The sequence below is a fragment of the Liolophura sinensis genome, chromosome 7, assembly GCF_032854445.1.
Source record: "Liolophura sinensis isolate JHLJ2023 chromosome 7, CUHK_Ljap_v2, whole genome shotgun sequence".
NCBI classification, from domain to species: Eukaryota; Metazoa; Mollusca; class Polyplacophora; order Chitonida; family Chitonidae; genus Liolophura; species Liolophura sinensis.
The window spans coordinates 10,176,344-10,196,584 of NC_088301.1; the positions used below are offsets into that span (position 1 = coordinate 10,176,344).

Genomic DNA, 20,241 nt, shown 5'->3' on the forward strand with positions numbered 1-20,241 from the left:
CGTCATACGCTCAGTAATGTTAAATTTGAAGTGCATGCTCCTGGATTTAGACGGCTTATCCAGTGAAATGAACGCTCAACTTGTTTCTGTCGTCGTTGATTTCGTCACTGTTTACAGCATGCAAAATGAAAGTTTTAAGCCTCTGCCTATATAGTTTTACGGGATGGAAAATTTCTATAGGCCTCTACTACTTAAAACGTGTGGAAAGTGTTGCCAAGATGGCCGGCAAAACGACATAAGTCTGTAGCGTTACGCCAATTTGAACCGAATAGGTACCGAGCTCGTATATCTCAAACTTGACAACCTTGGCTCTGCCCCACATTGCGTCTGGGGTATATGCATTAAAAACTGGTATTGGCAGTGTTACCATATTGAGAATTGTGGGCGCCGGGGAGGGGGGAGGGGGTTGTCTTGTCTTGCTGCGTTCAGCATAGTGCAGTGCTTCTTTTTATTTTGCTCGCCAAACAGGCTCTCAAATGCTTTGACCGACATAATATATAGATTAAGTTAAAAACTCCAGCCAACAAACACAGATCTAAACCTATATGGATGTTACATGTGACGTCTATATTCAAATTGACATCCCTGTAAATGGATATGGGAGTGTATAGCTTTCTATTACTTTGGATGATACAGTGTGTGGTTTTGTGAATTAAATGCATGGACGTGGCTAGGTATATTACAGAGTGAGATGAACCATGTTTAACTGAGAACGGGTAGGGCTGCCTGAGGTCTGGCTAATGACTTAATTTATAGATATCGGTAGCCTACGCGGGTAATTATATGGCTTACAGCAATATGAATTGGATATGTTTTGTAGCAGGTTAGCCACATATTGAAATATATGACACCCCATCCAGTCATATTATACTGATATCGGGTTAACCAGTCATGTCTCCGTGCTCTAACCTCTCAGTTCTGAACGACAAGCGAGGCAACAACAAGTACCATTTATATAGTTTTTGGTATGACCAGACCTGGGTGTGATCCGGGGCCTCCCGACTTAGACCGACACTCTAACCGTCAGGCCACCGAACACTCACCGAACACCCTTCACCTATAAACCTGACCACTTTCATACAAGTGAAGCATTCTTGAATATGCGGCGTTAAATATCAGTCAGATTAAGCAACTATTGTAGTTACAATGACGTGATATTTTGACAATGAATTTGCCACTTTGCATATGCGTGTATATACTATCTGTTGATGTATTCATTTATTTGGTTAGTGTTTTACGCCGTATATATTCAAGAATCGTTCAGATATACGAGGGCGGTCAGCATTATGGTGTTGCTGACAGACCTCCCCACATACGGCCGGGAGAGGCAGCAAGATCCAGGACTATCACTCACAGCGACTGCAATGGTGAGGCGGTCATCGCGCCGCGCTGGAGCGCTAGGAAAGGCTATCCTAGTCAATTACTGACCTGGGTTCAGGGACCTCATGATTCTAAATGCCTCCTCGACGAACTGAAGTAAATAAAAACAGATGCACTTAGCCTTTAACTTAAAAGCATTGAAAATTTCTGTGGTACAATAGAGTTTTTCTGAAAGGAGAGCTAGGGGCATATCGCAAAGGGGAATTTCATAACCACCATTATCATGCAGGCATGTCTTCAAAAAACATTAGCTTATTAAGTATTATCGCTTTGTTAAAATATGCCATAAAAGAGGGCAAATACTGTATTGCGTTTTGCTTGCGGCTGGTGGATAAGAGGCTTTTTGGTTGAATTAATGGACGTGCATGTTTTCTGTTCGTTTAAATGCTGAGCTACATTGTTCGATTTTCCAAATTATAAAATTTCAGATATCTATTTTCAATGACGACATTTTCCCGAGATTAAAATATGTGACCATTAACTTACATGGCTTTAATCTCTTTGAACAATTTAAACGAAATGTTTCAACGTCCGATTCAAAACAGTGAAGAAAGCATTGAGCACTGAGGCCTTTCAAGAGAAAGGGTTTATCAGTCTGATTGCGCAATTTACTCTACGGTGGCCCATATACGACATTTTCCTTAACTTTCCATTTGAGTGAAAACGTTTTCATCTGGGTGGAAACGGTTTTCACTTTCACCCGAGTGGAAAGCAAAGAAAAAGTTACAAAAATTAAGGAAAATGTCGAAAGTGAGCCACCGTAGTATTCAGCTATTGCTAGAATTTCGGCCGAGATAAATTGAACTAACTTGAAGGATAGTAACGGCTAGAGAATGATGGGCTATGATAGATCATTAAGTGAGATGCGTATTTGTCACGTAGACCTAATTGTAGGTCTATACAGGGCCGGAAATGAGGACTTCGGTATACATAGCCAGAAGTGTACATGTATCAATCATAGACTTCAGACATGTAGCTCAACATCACAACAACAGTTACTATATAATATAAAAGCACTAAACAAGCCTACTGATTGCATTGCCCTTTTTTACACCTTACCGAAGTACAGTATATAAAGACTATCTGTGACAGCAAAAAAAATTGAAATGTGGATCCAGGAATATGGGGAATTGTCCGTATCGAAAGAATTGTCCGTAGAGGGAATTGTCCGCATAGGCAGGAAATGTCCGTAGGGGGAATTGTCCGTATCGAAGGAATTGTCCGTAAAGGGAATTGTCCGTATAGGATGAATTGTGCGTTGGGGGAATTGTCCGTATATGGGGAAATATCTGCGCTCCATAAAATGTGCACGCGGTAATCACCTCGTATATGGTGCACAGATGAAAGTATACACGCAGAAGAATTGCACTCTACCTATTACTGTGACTTACTCATGACTAATAGTGGCGTTGTCCAAGAGCCCATCAGGCACATGTACAGCTGGCTTACAAGTAATGGAAAAAAACTAGTGGTGATTTCTCAGAAATCATAAAATTAGGTCATACCTGTTTGAAAGATATCTGTTATCCCCTTGTGTTCGACAAGGACTGACAACACAGCGGGGTTGAGAAAAGAGTGGTGAAGTCCTCACAGTAAGTTATGTTCTATTTACATTAATTTATATGTTTACAACTAATGACATACCAGTACTAACTTATTTACATAAACTTACATAAAAATGTGGCGTTTTGATATAAAACACAGCCAGGTTAAGGCCCTAAATTTACAGGTATAACGTTGGTATTTTAAATAAAGTGTACTACGCCCTACTTTTTTATGTCAAACTTTTGCTCAATGTTGTAAAGCATATAGCGCGAGGATATAATGTAGGGCGTTCTAGTTACTGTGCAAATGACTCGCAGTCATTTGGCATAGAAGAACTGGTTTGTAGAAATACAGCATTTGTACCAACTGTATATATAAGAATATAAGAACATATCTGTCCCCACTGTCGTAATATAAAAACATTTTTGTCCCTACTGTCAAAGTTGTATCGTTCTCGCTTGGCGTTCAGCAGTAGGGGGAAAGTGCAACGACAGGTTGACTCATATCAGTATCATGGCTCGGATGGGGCGCCTTACTTGCCTTCCGTAAGTCGTCTCAGTAAATCAACACTAGGTAAAAGAGTGGTGGAAATCCATACTGCAACAAGGAGGCACATTACATGCAGTCTAAGGACCTTCGTCGTCATACTAGTATGACGAGAAAATTGTTGAAAACTGTTAAGTACGACGTAAAAACCCCAAGCACTCACTCAATCACTCACTCACACCAGCTGTGAACCATAACCCATGACACACCAGTTGTGAAATATGACCCATGACACACCAGTTGTGAACTATGACCCATGACACACCTGTTGTGGACTATTACCCATGACACACCAGTTGTGAACTATGACCCATGGCACACCAGTTGTGAACTATGACACACAAGTTGTGAACTATGACCCATGACACACCAGTTGTGGACTATTACCCATGACACGCCAGTTGTGGACTATTACCCATGACACACCTGTTGTGGACTATGACCCATGGCCCATAACACACCAGTTGTGAACTGTAACCCATGACACACCAGTTGTGAACTATTACCCATGACACACCAGTTGTGAACTATGACCCATGGCACACCCGTTGTGAACTATTACCCATGACACACCAGTTGTGAAATATGACCCATGGCACACCAGCTGTGAACTATGACCCATGACACACCAGTTGTGAACTATGACCCATGACACACCTGTTGTGGACTATGACCCATGACACACCTGTTGTGAACTGTTACCCATGACACACCTGTTGTGAACTATTACCCATGACACACCAGTTGTGAAATATGACCCATGACACAGCAGTTGTGAACTATTACCCATGACACAAATGTTGTGAACTATTACCCATGACACACAAGTTGTGAACTTTGACAATGACACACTAGTTGTGGACTATTACCCATGACACACCTGTTGTGGACTATGACCCATGACACACCAGTTGTGAACTATTACCCATGACACACCTGTTGTGGACTATGACCCATGACACACCAGTTGTGAACTATTACCCATGACACAAATGTTGTGAACTATTACCCATGACACACAAGTTGTGAACTTTGACAATGACACACTAGTTGTGAACTATTACCCATGACACACCTGTTGTGGACTATGACCCATGACACACCAGTTGTGAACTGTAACCCATGACACACCAGTTGTGAACTATTACTAATGACACACCAGTTGTGAACTATGACCCATGGCACACCCGTTGTGAACTATGACCCATGACACACCTGTTGTGAACTATTAGCCATGACACACCTGTTGTGAACTATGACCCATGACACACCAGTTGTGAACTATGACCCATGACACACCTGTTGTGGACTATTACCCATGACACACCTGTTGTGAACTGTAACCCATGGCACACCAGTTGTGAACTATTACCCATGACACACCAGTTGTGAACTATGACCCATGACACGCCAGTTGTGAACTATTACCCATGACACACCAGTTGTAAACTATGACCCATGACACACCAGTTGTGAACTATGACCCAGGACACGTCAGTTGTGAACTATTACCCATGACACACCAGTTGTGAACTATGACCCAGGACACGTCAGTTGTGAACTATTACCCATGACACACCTGTTGTGAAATATGACCCATGGCACACCAGTTGTGAACTATGACCCATGACACACCAACTGTGAACTATGACCCATGACACACCAGTTGTGAACTATGACCCATGACACACCAGTTGTGAACTATGACCCATGACACGCCAGTTGTACCAAGTGTACCCATGACAGACCTGTTGTGAAATATGACCCATGACACACCAGTTGTGAACTATGACCCATGGCACACCAGTTGTGAACTATTACCCATGACACACCGGTTGTGAAATATGACCCATGTCACACCAGTTGTGAACTATGACCCATGACTCGCCAGTTGTGAACTATGACTCAGGACACGCCAGTTGTGAACTATGACCCATGACACACCAGTTGTGAACTATGACCCATGACAAACCTGTTGTGAAATATGACCCATGACACACCTGTTGTAAACTATGACCCATGACACACCAGTTGTGAACTATGACCCATGACACGCAAGTTGTGAACTATTAGCCATGACACAGCAGTTGTAAACTATGACCCATGACACAGCAGTTGTGAACTATGACCCATGACAGACCTGTTGTGAAATATGACCCATGGCACACCAGTTGTGAACTATTACCCATGACAGACCTGTTGTGAAATATGACCCATGGCACACCAGCTGTGAACTATGACCCATGACACACCAGTTGTGAACTATGACCCATGACACACCAGTTGTGAACTATGACCCATGACACGCCAGTTGTACCAAGTGTACCCATGACAGACCTGTTGTGAATGACTATGGCTTAACGCCACATCGGCAATGTTTCAGCCATATCGTGGCGAGACCTGTTGTGAACTATGACCCATGACACACAAGTTGTGAACTATTACCCATGGTACACCAGTTGTGAACTATTACCCATGACACACCAGTTGTGAAATATGACCCATGACACACGAGTTGTGAACTATGACCCATGACACACGAGTTGTGAACTATGACCCATGACACACCTGTTGTGAAATATGACCCATGACAGACCAGTTGTGAACTATTACCCATGACACGCCAGTTGTGAACTATTACCCATGACAAACCTGTTGTGAAATATGACCCATGACGCACCAGTTGTGAACTATTACCCATGACACACTAGTTGTGGTCTATGGCTTATGACAGACCCGCCGTGAACTATAACCTGTGTGATTTATGAACTGAGATGCACTATGCGTGAGAAAAGTGCTGTGAATCACCGGTCATAAATCATGAAACTCTGTTTATGAATTACAAACACGAACACAGGAGTTTTGAACATCGAATTGTTTTCGATCATGCATCATGGACGAACAGCGGTTCGCCAATTGAATTCCTGACACATCCCACACGATTAGTGTTGTTCGGCTGTGAAGATAAAGATGTGGCTGAAGCGAAACGCCGGTGCATCGACCTTGAGCGCCAAATTTATGGGTCTTTTTGCAGATAAATGCGTTACAGGGCTACTCAGTGAGAGGTCACAGAAATATATGGAGTCAGTAACCCTTATATTGGGTGAGGCTGACGCTTTGCACTATTTATGACGGGCAATGACACCTTTTATTTCTGTACCCTCTTACTGAGTAACTGTGTAATGAAAAATAGAGTCCGCAAATGTATTTATCAGTACGCTAGCATTCGTCTGTATCGTACACACAGTAACCCAGCATATATACATGTACATATTAATTTGAGCTTCCGCATTCTCTGTAATTCCCCCCGTTGTTTTTGGTGGCATTGAGTGGGTGTAGATTACAGCGAACTCTTGTCATTGCTTGTTTGGTTTGTACGAAATAAAAACACGGTTGTCATTAGCTGGAAGATACATGTATCACTGGACTGATGAGAGGAAGCATTCATGGATACCTAGTTTGCTCGCACTGAATGCCGGTGAATGACAGCATGTATATATCTAGTCTTTAAGTAACTCTGGGTCGGTTTACTTCATCATGTTTTTTTTTATGCATTATCACGCGAGATCTGTAATGTAGCAGTACAGTGTTTATCTTCCGTTTTAGTCACCATGTTTCTTTTTCCGCTTATCTGTCCACGTCTAATTGTTCAAATTACCCATAATGACGAGGGATGAGAGTGTAAGTTATCTAGTTATGAAGCTGCTGTGTATTTCCTTTCATACTTCCAGTAGTACCAAGTGTACACTGTAGGAGAACTTTTTGCAGTGACCTGCCCAACACATGCGAGGTGCCCTTTGACCTTTTTGTTTGACATGGTATCAACATATGGAAGCCTGTAAAGATTGCATCTTTCCACATGTGGTGAAAGCAAACTGCATATGCAAGGATGGCTTACTTCAATATTTTGCTCGATTTGCTTGATTGATTGATGTTAGAGAGGGCCGTGGTCTAGTGATTAAAGGTGCTGGGACACACGAGGTGGGGGTTCAAAACTGGCATTTGAAGATTCCCCCGCTTCCATTGCTTGCGGGACGGTGTTGATGATAAGCTGTCGAGGATGTATACTTGGCCGTTTGCTCAGTTTAACTTTCGTTGAAGACCACTTGTCTCCCGTCACCAGATGCTAATTCCACAAAGCCATTTCTGACTTAAGTTAAAATTTAATATGCCATCTTAAAGTTTATTTTTCGGCTTTAAAAATTAAAATTTTGTCCACCTTATCTATGTTACCTTAAAACAAATGTGCAAAAATTTCAACTCCCAGTACCAACAACTAAGAACTGTGAAGAGGTTTTAAATTTTAACTTAAGTCACAAACGGCTGAGTAGAATTGGCACCAGGGCGTGTTTATCTGTCCATCACACGTGAGAAAGTTTGTCAGTAGCTTGACAAAAGTCTGGTTTACGCCGAGCATTCTGGTGACTCACAATAATGGTGGATTAAAAAATTCTTGAGTATGCCGTTAAAGAACAATCGAATAAATATATAAATTGACAAATGGATGAAGCTTCGTATGTATCCATATATTAATACCCTACATGTGAAACGAGAGATAATGAGAGCACATGAATAATTTGGCCGTCGATCGAAACAAGGAAAAACATAAGCATGCACGTAGCACTGACACAATTTATCCCGCGTATGCATCGGAAAACTGGATTTCAAAATACATGCTTCTCTTCTACACAGGCGTCCGCGTCAGTTCTCCAGCTATATACGACAAATGTGTCGTGTATTTCCCATGTATGTATCGCCTGTATTACATGTACAGCGCATACGGCGCGTGTGACGTACCTTACCGTTCGTTACAATCTATTAGCTGATGTGGTCACCCGTTAGACAGCCTCTTACTTGTGCTCTGTTACAGAAAATTCGCAGCAAGTCTCAGCACAGAGATGATTTTTTGCGTTAATTAGCTGTCATTTTTTTCTTTACAGGTAATTTCGTCTACTGATATGCCAGGTCTAGTGTGGTCGCTGCATCATGCTCACAAGGGTGTTATCCATATTTGTACAGGCTTTTGTCATGATTACTGCCTCGTCGGAGAATTGTGAGTGACCTATTATATATTTATTTATGTTATTTATTTATTTATTTGATTCAATTATTTATTCTTTGGTCGGTTGGTTGACTAGGTTGTTGATTCCTTGTTAAAATGGTAAGTTGCTGTCTTTGTTGTTTATCTATTGTTTTATCTGATCAGTGTTTAAATCTATGCGTCGCAACAGATATTCGTGTTCCATCCGTCAACCAATAAGGATGTTCCAGGTCAATAATCGCCAGGCCAATTCCCAAGGCGACTGAGTGAAATTAATATTCAAATCGTGTATCATCCTAGAATATCTTGTTGATCTAATTCAACAAGAAGAATATATTTCCCCCATCCCCCAGTTAAGCGGAATTAGACACAATCATCACGCAGAGCGCCAGAGGTTCTGAACGCTCATCCATATTTACTTACAGGAGAATTATACTCGTAAAACTAAAGGAACTTGGAGCCATACTGAAGCATGTTTCACTTACATGACCGCCGCAATTCGCCATGTACCTGACAATCCTGCTGACTTAAAACCACGGTTCACTTTGGTTGGACACTCAAGAGTGCTCCACCGACAACAAAGTGGCCAGGTTTGCTGAATAAAGTCGGACTCTAGCAATAGTCGCAGAGGGAGACATTCAGCTCGGCTTCCCTCCTGAACAACTTGGGTTTCACGAAATGACTTTCACGTAATAGACGAAAACTAGCGATAAGTACCAGTTAGGGTTTCGCGAGTGCTCTTATACGCACTTACGGTAGATCTATAACATGACAGAAACATCGCAAAGTATAAGTAGATTCACTGTAACAACTTGGAGTCAGTGAATGAAAAATTATACAATAATTTATGTGATGTTTTTGCTGTACAGACTGAAGTGGCAGCCTTTGAAGAACCCTTGGTCTAACATAAATTTATTTATTTAGCCTTTGGACTTTCACCAGTTTCTTGGTTCTGGAAACCAAAATATCATTAAAACCTTTGCAGATATACTGGCGAGTTACTTTCTGATAGCAGCTCGACAAGAAACACAGAAGATGTATTTCAGTTCACTTCAGTTCAGTTACCAGACGAAATACTCCGCTTTTCATTGGACAACAACGGTCACGTGGGGTATGGATATAGTTTCGAATCCTGCAGATGACGTGCAATGTGTCTACTGAGTAGGTTATCTCCATTTGTTGGGTTGAAGCGATTCACCTATACACCGGTCTTTCGCACTGAATAGATGGGTCTTTGCAGGATAAATTCGTTACATGGTTACTCAGTGATAGGATACGAAAATGTATGGTGTCAGTAATCCTCGTATTGGGCTAGGCTGATATGGGGATTATTGACACCATATATTTCCGTATCCTATCACTAGATAACGATGTAACGAATGTTACACATTAACTACAACAAAGTTACACTGGCACATCAATGTGTACCTTGCGTAAAAATCAATCAATGAATCAATCAGTCAATCAGGTGTTTGATTTCCAGGTGAGATCAATACTCACGACGAGAGGCTGAAGCCCGTAGAGACTTTAGAACTGGTGGCCGGAGAGATGTTACATTTAAAATGCACGGCGCCTCAACTGCTTGGAGTCAAGAATCTGACCTTTTCCTGGAACAATTTTGACCTCAGTGAGTACACCAAGACGTTCCCTGAGGAACGCAGAGCTGAACTGCGCGTGGAGAACACAGTGCCGTTCGCCGGAGTCTCACACGTGTACTGCGGATACGGCGGTTTACAGGACTGCGGCAAACTTGTACTTATTGGATGTAAGTATGCACGGCTTCTTCTACAACACCTTCAGTGTTAAGTCTGAATAAAATAATGTATCGTGTGTCTCTGTACGAATCATTTAATGCAAATCTGGCATTATACACCTGTTTCAGGGCCAGAGAAGTCGCCCTGATGCCTTTGGTGACATATAATATCAGTATGAAACTGGTCACATACAATATCGATATGAAATTGATCACATACAATATCGATATGGCATTGGACACATACAATATCGATATGAAAATGGTCACATACAATATCGATATGAAATTGATCACATACAATATCGATATGGCATTGGTCACATACAATATCGATATTAAATTGATCATATACAATAACGCTATGAAACTGGTCACATACAATATCTATATGAAATTGATCACATACAATATCCATATGAAACTGGTCACATGCAATATCTATATAAAAGTGCTCACATACAATATCGATTTGAAACTGATCACATCCAATATCGATATGAAATTGGTCACATACAATATCGGTATTAAACTGGTCATATAAAATATCGATATTAAATTGGTCACATACAATATTGATATGAAACTGATCACATACAATATCGATATGAAACTGATCACATTCAATATCGATATGTTTCATAAAGCTCACATTACAGTCGAGACGTTTAACTGCATTTAGGTCAGTCGAAATTTCTAAACAAAATCAGTAGAGGCATTTTCAAATGCATTTAAAATGTAAAAGATAGCAACAGTTATGTGTCACCGAAAAGGATACTGAGACAAATATACGAGATTACCTAATTATTTGGCGTTTTTAAAACAAATCAAGTAGTTGTATTCTATGGTGCGCTGAACGACCCATATTTGGTATGTTAATAATGTGACAACAGTTACTTTCACTTTCACCTATAGAGGAATTCTTTAGGATTTTGCTTGTAGTTTACTGTAATTATTAACAATCCCTATCGTTCTATCTTCCGTCGCATATGGCGTGCATTAAAACAAATATTTAAATTACATAATTTTTTCAGAACCGTGTAGATGCTGAAACTCGACAGTGGAGTCTAGTGGATAGGCCTAAATTTCTTTATTTAAATAAATAAATAAATTCAAATATTTTTAAAAAATCACGACGAAATCAATTTCTGCTTTTTCATCCACTTGGACTCCGTGAATTTACCGCCATGATATTTAATAATTATGAATATTACACACCCACGTAAATATGTGATATATTTGATCACTGAGTGTCAGGTTTAGAGCTAAGTTCTCCCTTATGACATCAATGACACCATAAATGCATCAGCATCAATAAATTCTGAAAAAATGAGTATAAGTAGTTTCAGATATGGTTTTGACGCTTGCTTCATTTTACATGTATGTAGACTGATACACTGTGATATGTATGCTTATTGCATTTGAGCCTGTAACATGTAGACTATTTCATGACATCTTGGCATATGTTGGTGGGTCAGAAATGATTATTACCTTTCAAGATGTCACCCTGTTTGACATCGCTCATTTCAGACTTGTACTTAAAGGTACACAGAATCGACGTTGATTGGCCGACAGTGGAGATAGGGTCTTCTGGGTTAAATCTTGCAGCCTTGTTGACGCTTGAAAAAAATGTACCATTCCTACAATTCAGCTTAGGCATGGTAGAGCATGGATTTGCCTATCTCTTACACCAGCCAATCAGGATCGATTTTGTATCCCTTTAAGTCTAAATTTTTTCCTGTGATACTATCTCACCGCCTGTTATGCTGAAATTTTTCTAATGCACATTGTATAATATGTCTGAAATATTAAAAGTCTTACATTTTAAACATTTTGACTAATTACGTATTTAAGAGGACTAAGGTTTCTTTTTCTGCCATTCCCGATATGTGTAGTGCATATTACAGTTACTCGGTGTCCATGTGTTTGTCCTAGACCGTCCCGTGAAGCCACAGAACATCCGCTGTGTGTCCCAAGCTCTGAAGGACATGGTATGCACGTGGGATCAAGTGAAAGGTGAAGAGGACCTTAAAATACTCACCAACTGGACCCTTTCGTACCGCATCGGGTAACTCATCTTTTTTTCCTACACCTCCTGCCATCGGGCTGTGAGCGGTCTCCCCTGTGATTTTCTCCCTTGGCCTTTGAGGCTACGAGTTGAATCTAACTCTCAATACTTCGGCCGTTGCTTCATGCCAACGGCTTTGTCACGTATCTACCGAAGTGCCTTGGAGTTTTCTTTTTCGGATTATGCCAAATTTCCTCCAACCATAAACGTTATCGCTGTAAATATTGTATGTTGAAATTATGATCGAAAACAGCTTATAGCACAAAAAAGACAAATAAACGTTTTCTTTTGGTATGCAGCTCTTCGAAGGCAGTCAATAATCATTGCTATGTATTGAAAAGCTACAAGCATATCCGTGCAAGGTTTGGACCCAGAAGGGCATCATTAGTACTGATCGTTTCAGTGGGCAACTGTAACCACGTTGTTGAGTGAAGTTCGTTTGACGCTAAAGAATTCGGGGACAAATTCTTTCACAATAACGAAAAAATGTCGTGTTTTCTTTTTCTTCTGCCATCTTTTCGATGCTGATGTATAGTTTGGAGCATGTCCGCTTTACCAGTGACTGGCATGCTTGGTGTAGGTAATTCATATGAGTTCAGTTCAAATACAGGTAACAGAAAATGTCCTATTTTCTTTTCCTTCTGTAAACTATTAATTTTTGGGGATATCTTCTCGATACCGATGTATAGTTTCCATCCCCACCTTAACAGCCACTGGCATCCTTCGTGTAGACAATTCGAGCTCAATTCAAAGACATGTACCGGTATGACGTTTTGGCCAATGAATTACCAAAATGTAGGAGCTCTTGTCATCCATCAGAGTGATGAGGGTGTCCGTTTAAGTGGTGCAGAGCAGAAACAACATGTAATTGAAGATAGTTGCTGTAATATTTCATGAGGTGAGATAACATTAACATACAGGTGGGTTAAACTAGCTGCAGTATTCAATACTGTCAAGGCATCGCATGCATGCAAGGAAACGAAAAAGAACGTTGACATTGTGAATGTGAGTCAAAGGTTGACAATCAGTAACTAGCTCGGAAGCAAGAAGTAAACTGAGAGACCAGCCACATCAACACATGAGGGTTGTATCTTAGTATTATTTATTGAAAACGTCCTGTTGAACTTGTGAACTTTATTTTCAGGCATCGTTCTAAAATGGTGAATTGTACAGATCAGCGAAAGACACAAGATACATGTTTCTGGTCCTCAATAAATTTAGACGATCCGCGATTGGCTTTCAAGCGAGGCTTGCTCTATCACATGGTGGTGACCGCTTATAATGCTCTTGGTAGGACACAATCCGACGAAGTCGTCGTCGACCCTGATGAAATAGGTATTTATTCAACTGGAAAAAAAATATTATTAGGGAACAATGGGCATAACATCCTCTGAAAGCTTGATTCCCTACGCGAAAAATACAGAAATATCATAATCACTTTAGTTTTGCTTCAAATTGGAACAGTTTAGATGTTGCAGACAGTTAACACATGCCTTCCTTACTATTTTAGGATAAACGGTAATATATTAGTAGTAAAATAGTAGGATCGTTTTATTTATCAGTTTTGTACTAGTGAATAGCCTTTACCATGAATAAACTTCAAAATAGTCTTGGTTTCTTAGAGAAATTCCCGTCGAAATCCGCCATCGTCAAATTCAGTATTTATTGATGTCATATTTTATTTGTGTTATATTTTATTATGAGTTTAACGTTCGAATAATTAACATTTCATTTATACGACGAGAGTTTCGTTTGTGGGTAGAGGAAACCAGGGGGAGCCTGGGGAAAACCTCCGACCTTAGCTGAGCATCTGACAAACATTTTAAGCTGAAGCGAGATGGACTTGAACACATGAAATCATTGGTCAAGGCTATCAGTGGTTGGTTACAAGCCAGGGCTATGTCATGTCAAGATTTCAAATCAAAGGCTCAGTCAGCAAATCGAAACATGTAAACATTCCATCTTACAAACATTGCACTATGTGTATCCTTAGATTCTGACGGCGGTTTGACATAGTGTCTAGCCATAGTCATTAGGGTGTTATGGGTTCTGGCATAAAGTAAACAGTCATTAAGGTGTTCAGGGCTCTGACACAAAGTCATTAATGTGTGAAGGGGTTTGGCATAATTGCTAGCTATTGTCATTAAGGTGTTAAGGATTCTGCAATAAAGTTACTAGTTATAGTAATTAAGGTGTTACAGGGTTTGGCATAGTGCCTAGCTATAATCATTAAGGTGTTAGGGGTTCTGGCGTAAAGTCCCTAGTTGTAGTCATTAAGGTGAGATAAGTTTGGCATAGTTCCTAGCTATAGCCATTAATGTGTTAAGGGTTCTGACATAAAGTTGCTAGAGTCATTAAAGTCTCAAGGGTTCTGACATAGTTCCTAGCTATAGTAATTAAGGTGTCAAGGGTTCTCACATAGTTCCTACAGTCATTAAAGACTCAAGGGTTCTCACATAGTTCCTACCTAGAGTTATTAAGGTGATACGGATTCTGGCACAGTTCCTGCCTCTAGTGATTAAGGTGTTACGGGCTCTGACATACTCTAGTTCCTACCTATAGTCATTAAGGTGTTACGGGCTCTGACATACTCTAGTTCCTACCTATAGTCATTAAGGTGTTACGTGCTCTGACATACTGTAGTTCCTACCTATAGTCATTAAGGTGTTACGTGCTCTGACATACTGTAGTTCCTACCTGTAGTCATTAAGGTGTTACGTGCTCTGACATACTGTAGTTCCTACCTGTAGTCATTAAGGTGTTACGTGCTCTGACATACTGTAATTCCTACCTGTAGTCATTAAGGTGTTACGTGCTCTGACATACTGTAGTTCCTACCTATAGTCATTAAGGTGTTACGTGCTCTGACATACTGTTGTTCCTACCTATAGTCATTAAGGTGTTACGTGGTCTGACATACTGTTGTTCCTACCTATAGTCATTAAGGTGTTACGTGCTCTGACATACTGTTGTTCCCACCTATAGTCATTAAGGTGTTACGTGCTCTGACATACTGTTGTTCCTACCTATAGTCATTAAGGTGTTACGTGCTCTGACATACTGTGGTTCCTACCTATAGTCATTAAGGTGTTACGTGCTCTGACATACTGTAGTTCCCACCTATAGTCATTAAGGTGTTACGTGCTCTGACATACTATAGTTCCTACCTATAGTCATTAAGGTGTTACGTGCTCTGACATACTGTAGTTCCCACCTATAGTCATTAAGGTGTTACGTGCTCTGACATACTATAGTTCCCACCTATAGTCATTAAGGTGTTACGTGCTCTGACATACTGTAGTTCCTACCTATAGTCATTAAGGTGTTACGTGCTCTGGCATACTGTAGTTCCTACCTATAGTCATTAAGGTGTTACGTGCTCTGACATACCTCCTACCTATAGTTATTAAGGTGTTATGGTTTGTTATAGGTGTGGATGTTATAAGAATGTAGGAGAGAACCTTTTTCATTTCATTCCGGATACAGAGCTTATTCCCAGCTTCTCATTGATCCATCACCATTATGTATCACTGCCCGGAATATCCATACAACTCTGCCCTCCTACGACAAAAGGAAGCAAGTGACAAATGCATTGTATTGATATTTTAACCCAAAACATAAACACTGTAGGCCTTTCTTGGTCTTTCCCTATATCAGGATATATAATTTAAAGGCAAATTAACCCTAATATAGGGAAAGTTGAAGAAAGGCGCACACTGTTAATGTTTTTGGTCAAAATATCAGTAGAATGCATTTGTTACCTACTTTCTTTTGTCATAGTGGGGCAGAATTGCAGGAACGTAACTCGGAGGAAAGACAACGTCTGCATTTTGGTATTTAATATCTCAGCATTAGATTTATAACGAATTTGAAGAATTGTTAAACGTTGAGTTAACAATTTTTGATGTCAGTAATTGATAATTAAAGACTTCAACGTTCACTTTAATTGAAAGAAAGAATAATATAAAGTCGAACAAAACAATGATGATCTTGATATCAGCGAAAGGTGGTAGCCACTCAACAATCACCTAAACAAGAACAAAAAGCGAGCACAAAGTTGTTCTTGTTTAGGTGACTTTCGCGCGCCCTCTTATGATGTATATACATGCGACCATCGTTGTTTCGCCTGGCTTGCTAACCCTTGGAATTGGCATAAAACTATTGATAAAATATTAAATAGCAAAAATGAAGACTTTGTATTCCCTCAGAGCTATACGTTCCTATTATTATTACCACAACCCACGCTTCTTAGAGTTAATTGCACCACATGCATCATCCCTGCGTGAACCGTCGGTTGTCAGAGAGTGACAGATTGCGAGGGAGCGTGAGACGTAGGGTTGAGCTATCTATGTGGCCAGTACATACAGCAGCGGGCTCCCATAAGCAAAAATGTCAGCACATTTCAGCTTCAACTTTCATTATTCCTTCAATATCTCATGGTGTGTTTTTTTTCTTCATTCATCGATCTGTAACGTTTGCATTTCAATACATTCTGAATAATTCTAAACCTGATTAATTGCATCTAACATCACTGCATTTTTCACCTAATGCTCAATCCATTTTACCAGGGAAGGTGTAATTTGCTACTATTTAAGCCATTTTACCAGGGAACGTACAAATTGCTACTATTTACGCCATTTTACCAGGGGACGTGTAAATTGCTACTATTTAAGCCATTTTACCAGGGGACGTGCAAATTGCTACTATTTAAGCCATTTTACCAGGGGACGTGTGACAGCATTGTCAATAAATTGCATTGACAGCATTGTCAATAAGCATTGACATGAACCGATTGAATAAAATCTTAACTGAAGTAAATTCCTATAGAACCGGATTATACTGGTTACATGTGACCGTTATGCAGCTATCATACCATCATCGATTCTCTGGTTTTGCTCTCCATGATGTGGTCTTGCTCATTTTATGTTACACATGCTGGGCATTTTCCTAGATGAGGAATTCTAATGACTCCAGATTCCTATTGTTTCTTTCCATGGAGTTAGATAACGTGTTGTGAAGAAGAAATGGAAAGCTGGTTAGCCGAGTTGCCATCTGCTGGAAAGCGGTTATGTAGGTAAATGGTTTTGGAGCTCTGTTCGTCAGAGGCCTTCGTCGTCCCAACTCCCATACATCACGAACTGTTTCCATGGAAAATACCAATGTGAGCTAAAGCATAATCATACAAACCAACGTTAGTTCATCAACTTCTGATGCACGACGTCCTGGCGCCGTGTCCGACTGTTGTACTCAATGGAGACATCCCGGGGTTGCCTGCAGATGCCTGCAGATGGCTGGGCTCTCTGTGCAACGATTGATTATTATCATGGCGAAACTTCATGAAAATCGAAACATTTACCTTTCAGAGAAAGCTCCGCCTCAGATGCAGACTGTCCTTACCCAAACCGTACATCTTGTCAGTGGAAGTCGATCTCATCAGAAAAACATAACCAGGCGCTCAAGTGGGACGAGACATACCATACCACTGTCATTGCCACAAATAAGCTGGGCACTGCGAACGCATCGGCGTCGTTCATACCGAGGCTGTTAGGTATTGGCAAGCCCGCCCCTATTTGTTGTCACGTGGCACGCTTCAGTCAGTTTCTTTTGTCATGTGCCTGCGGATATCCAGCTGGTGTTGTAGCATCTCTGCTATACAAGTAAAAACTTCGTACTGAACTTATGCGGTCCGGAGAAAGCATTGTGTACTGCATGCGCCCCTCTATTCGCATGTCGTGTCGTATCTTGTTGTCTTGGTTGTTGATATACATTTAAAGATATAACAAAGCAAGAGCCTAATTACATGGAATAATATGCGTGAGATATCAAAATTCTTACGTTTTAAACATTTTAATTACTTGTGAATTTAAGAGAGTTGTGACTTTATTTTCTTCCACGCCCAACATCCGTATTGCTTCAAAGCGAAACTGTTAGGTATTGTCAACTCCTCCCCTATCTGACACGCTTCAGTCATTTTCTGTTGTAATACGTCTGAGGACATTGAAGTGTTGTAGCATCTCTTTTATACAGATAGAAAACTTCGTACTGAAAATTTACAGTCCGGAGAAAGCATCGTGTAGTGTATGCGGTATGGAAACGTTCCTTACTTTGCATGTCATTTCCTGTGCCTTGCCTGTCATATATATTTAGAGACAGGATTCTTACTGTCGATCTGTTTGATTTATTTATTTATTTATTTTATTTGATTGGTGTTTTACGCCGTACTCAAGAATATTTCACTTATACGACGGCCTCGATCTGTTTGAGGGCAAAAGTCTATATTAGTGTGCGGAAATGTCCACAGCATGATTTGGACATGTTCATCATCTACATATTCATCATCTGTCATCTATCATCATCATAGCCATTAATTGCTCATTGCTTTCTTCATTGGTCTGAGCATTTATATCACTCTACAACATTCGCATTGCTTTGGAGTACCGCATATATGTGTGAAAGTCTCCCCCACCCCTAATTATGGAGAATTTCCTCGGAAAAATTACATTTTTGTCTGTTACTCTAAAACTTTGTTGTTCCAATATGGGGAGTCCGACTTTTTAGGCTTATCATGTCATTTTCCTGCTTTTCTGCTGATTTGCATAAGACTGATAAGACCAATACAAGCCCGTGCTTTGATACTGCCATTGAGCATGCGCATGCCATCTGGATTTACTTTTATTTTACAAGTATAATGTATGCTTAACGTGATGCTATATATTACCGCCTTTCTTTTCAAACAAACAACTTTTGAGAATCATGTATTATTTGCTGACATCATCTATTTCTACCTTCTACCTGAATAATCTGATTTATAAGTTAGTACATGCTGGTCAAAGTGTATTTCTGTTTGAGAACTTATCGGAACAGTTACTGTGTTAGATGGCTTTGTTCCCATTCAGCTCACCATGCTTAGAAAACAGTGTCAGTTTTTAACCCAGCCATAATTATCTGTGACATGATACCTTGTCTAAGGCGTCATGCAAGGCTTCCTCCTTTCACCATTACTTTTAATATGGTTTATTCCTTGTTTTTATAATTTTATCTTTTTTGTTTTGCTTATTTTCTTTCTGTCAAATGTGATCATTCTTCCGTTACCTAGTTAAACCAAACCAGGTACCAGTTAAGGCCGGCCCTCAGCTGGAGAACCGGTCTCTGCCCGTTACCATGGAGATTCCACACAACCTGGAGGGGGTCATCAAACAGTTCGAATACAGTTTGAACGCTACATGTCTCTCTGGACGAAATGAAAGCGATAGGGTAAGTAGTCTTCCTCGCCGCTTGTGTAATTGAAGAAGTGAGATATAGGGCGCAGGCTGGCCACACCTCAGAGATATCTTGCTGTTGCTGTTGCTATGTTCGCATGCGTTCCTGCTGGTTTGAACCTGGGGGGGGGGGGGGGGGGGCATTTGAGTGACCCGGCTTTGAGTGAGAATTTGTGTGATATTTCTACCGAAGGAGAGTTTCCTCCATTCGCAGTTCTCACCGCCGTCGTACGTTTTAGTGGCAAATTCTTCCTCGTGAGTTCGACACAAAACAGCAAGCAAATAAATAATTAGAATGGAAGTATGGAGTACTATCGGTATTGTGACTTTTGTTTATACAGGGTGGCGAAACAAAAAACTGTATTTTATTAATTTCTGGTTGTTCTAACTCTGTAAAGATGGCTAATGTTGCTTTTTTTTAAATGAAAACAATTGAAGTATTTGTTTGAAAATTCAAACCTGAAGCAAAAGCATTGGCATTTTTTTCATGTGAAATACAACGACAAGGCAGCATACAGTATTCGATAATTCTATAGCAGTAGCGTTTAATGAATTGAAATTAACACCACTGCATATTTCTTTCACTTAATTCTGCTTAAGCCATGGTGCTAGGGGACATGTTAGTTGCTACTTATTAAGCATTTACGTG

General features: G+C 40.3%; 1 protein-coding gene across 2 annotated transcripts in view; it reads left to right on the top strand.

The window, feature by feature from the left end:
- Window positions 1-2,924: 2,924 nt before the first annotated feature.
- The window catches only part of LOC135471276 (uncharacterized), a 33,734-nt gene continuing 16,417 nt past the window's right edge, over window positions 2,925-20,241 (top strand). The window contains exons 1-6 of one of the 2 annotated variants that reach the window (XM_064750442.1): window positions 2,925-2,972; window positions 8,412-8,524; window positions 9,996-10,277; window positions 12,201-12,333; window positions 13,478-13,668; window positions 19,430-19,587. In XM_064750442.1, coding sequence (XP_064606512.1) covers window positions 8,458-8,524; window positions 9,996-10,277; window positions 12,201-12,333; window positions 13,478-13,668; window positions 19,430-19,587 — 831 coding nt within the window. In that variant the 5' untranslated portion in view covers window positions 2,925-2,972; window positions 8,412-8,457. Of the gene's footprint in view, window positions 2,973-8,411; window positions 8,525-9,995; window positions 10,278-12,200; window positions 12,334-13,477; window positions 13,669-17,696; window positions 17,882-19,429; window positions 19,588-20,241 lie in introns of both variants that reach the window. The other variant, XM_064750443.1, reaches the window with a different exon arrangement.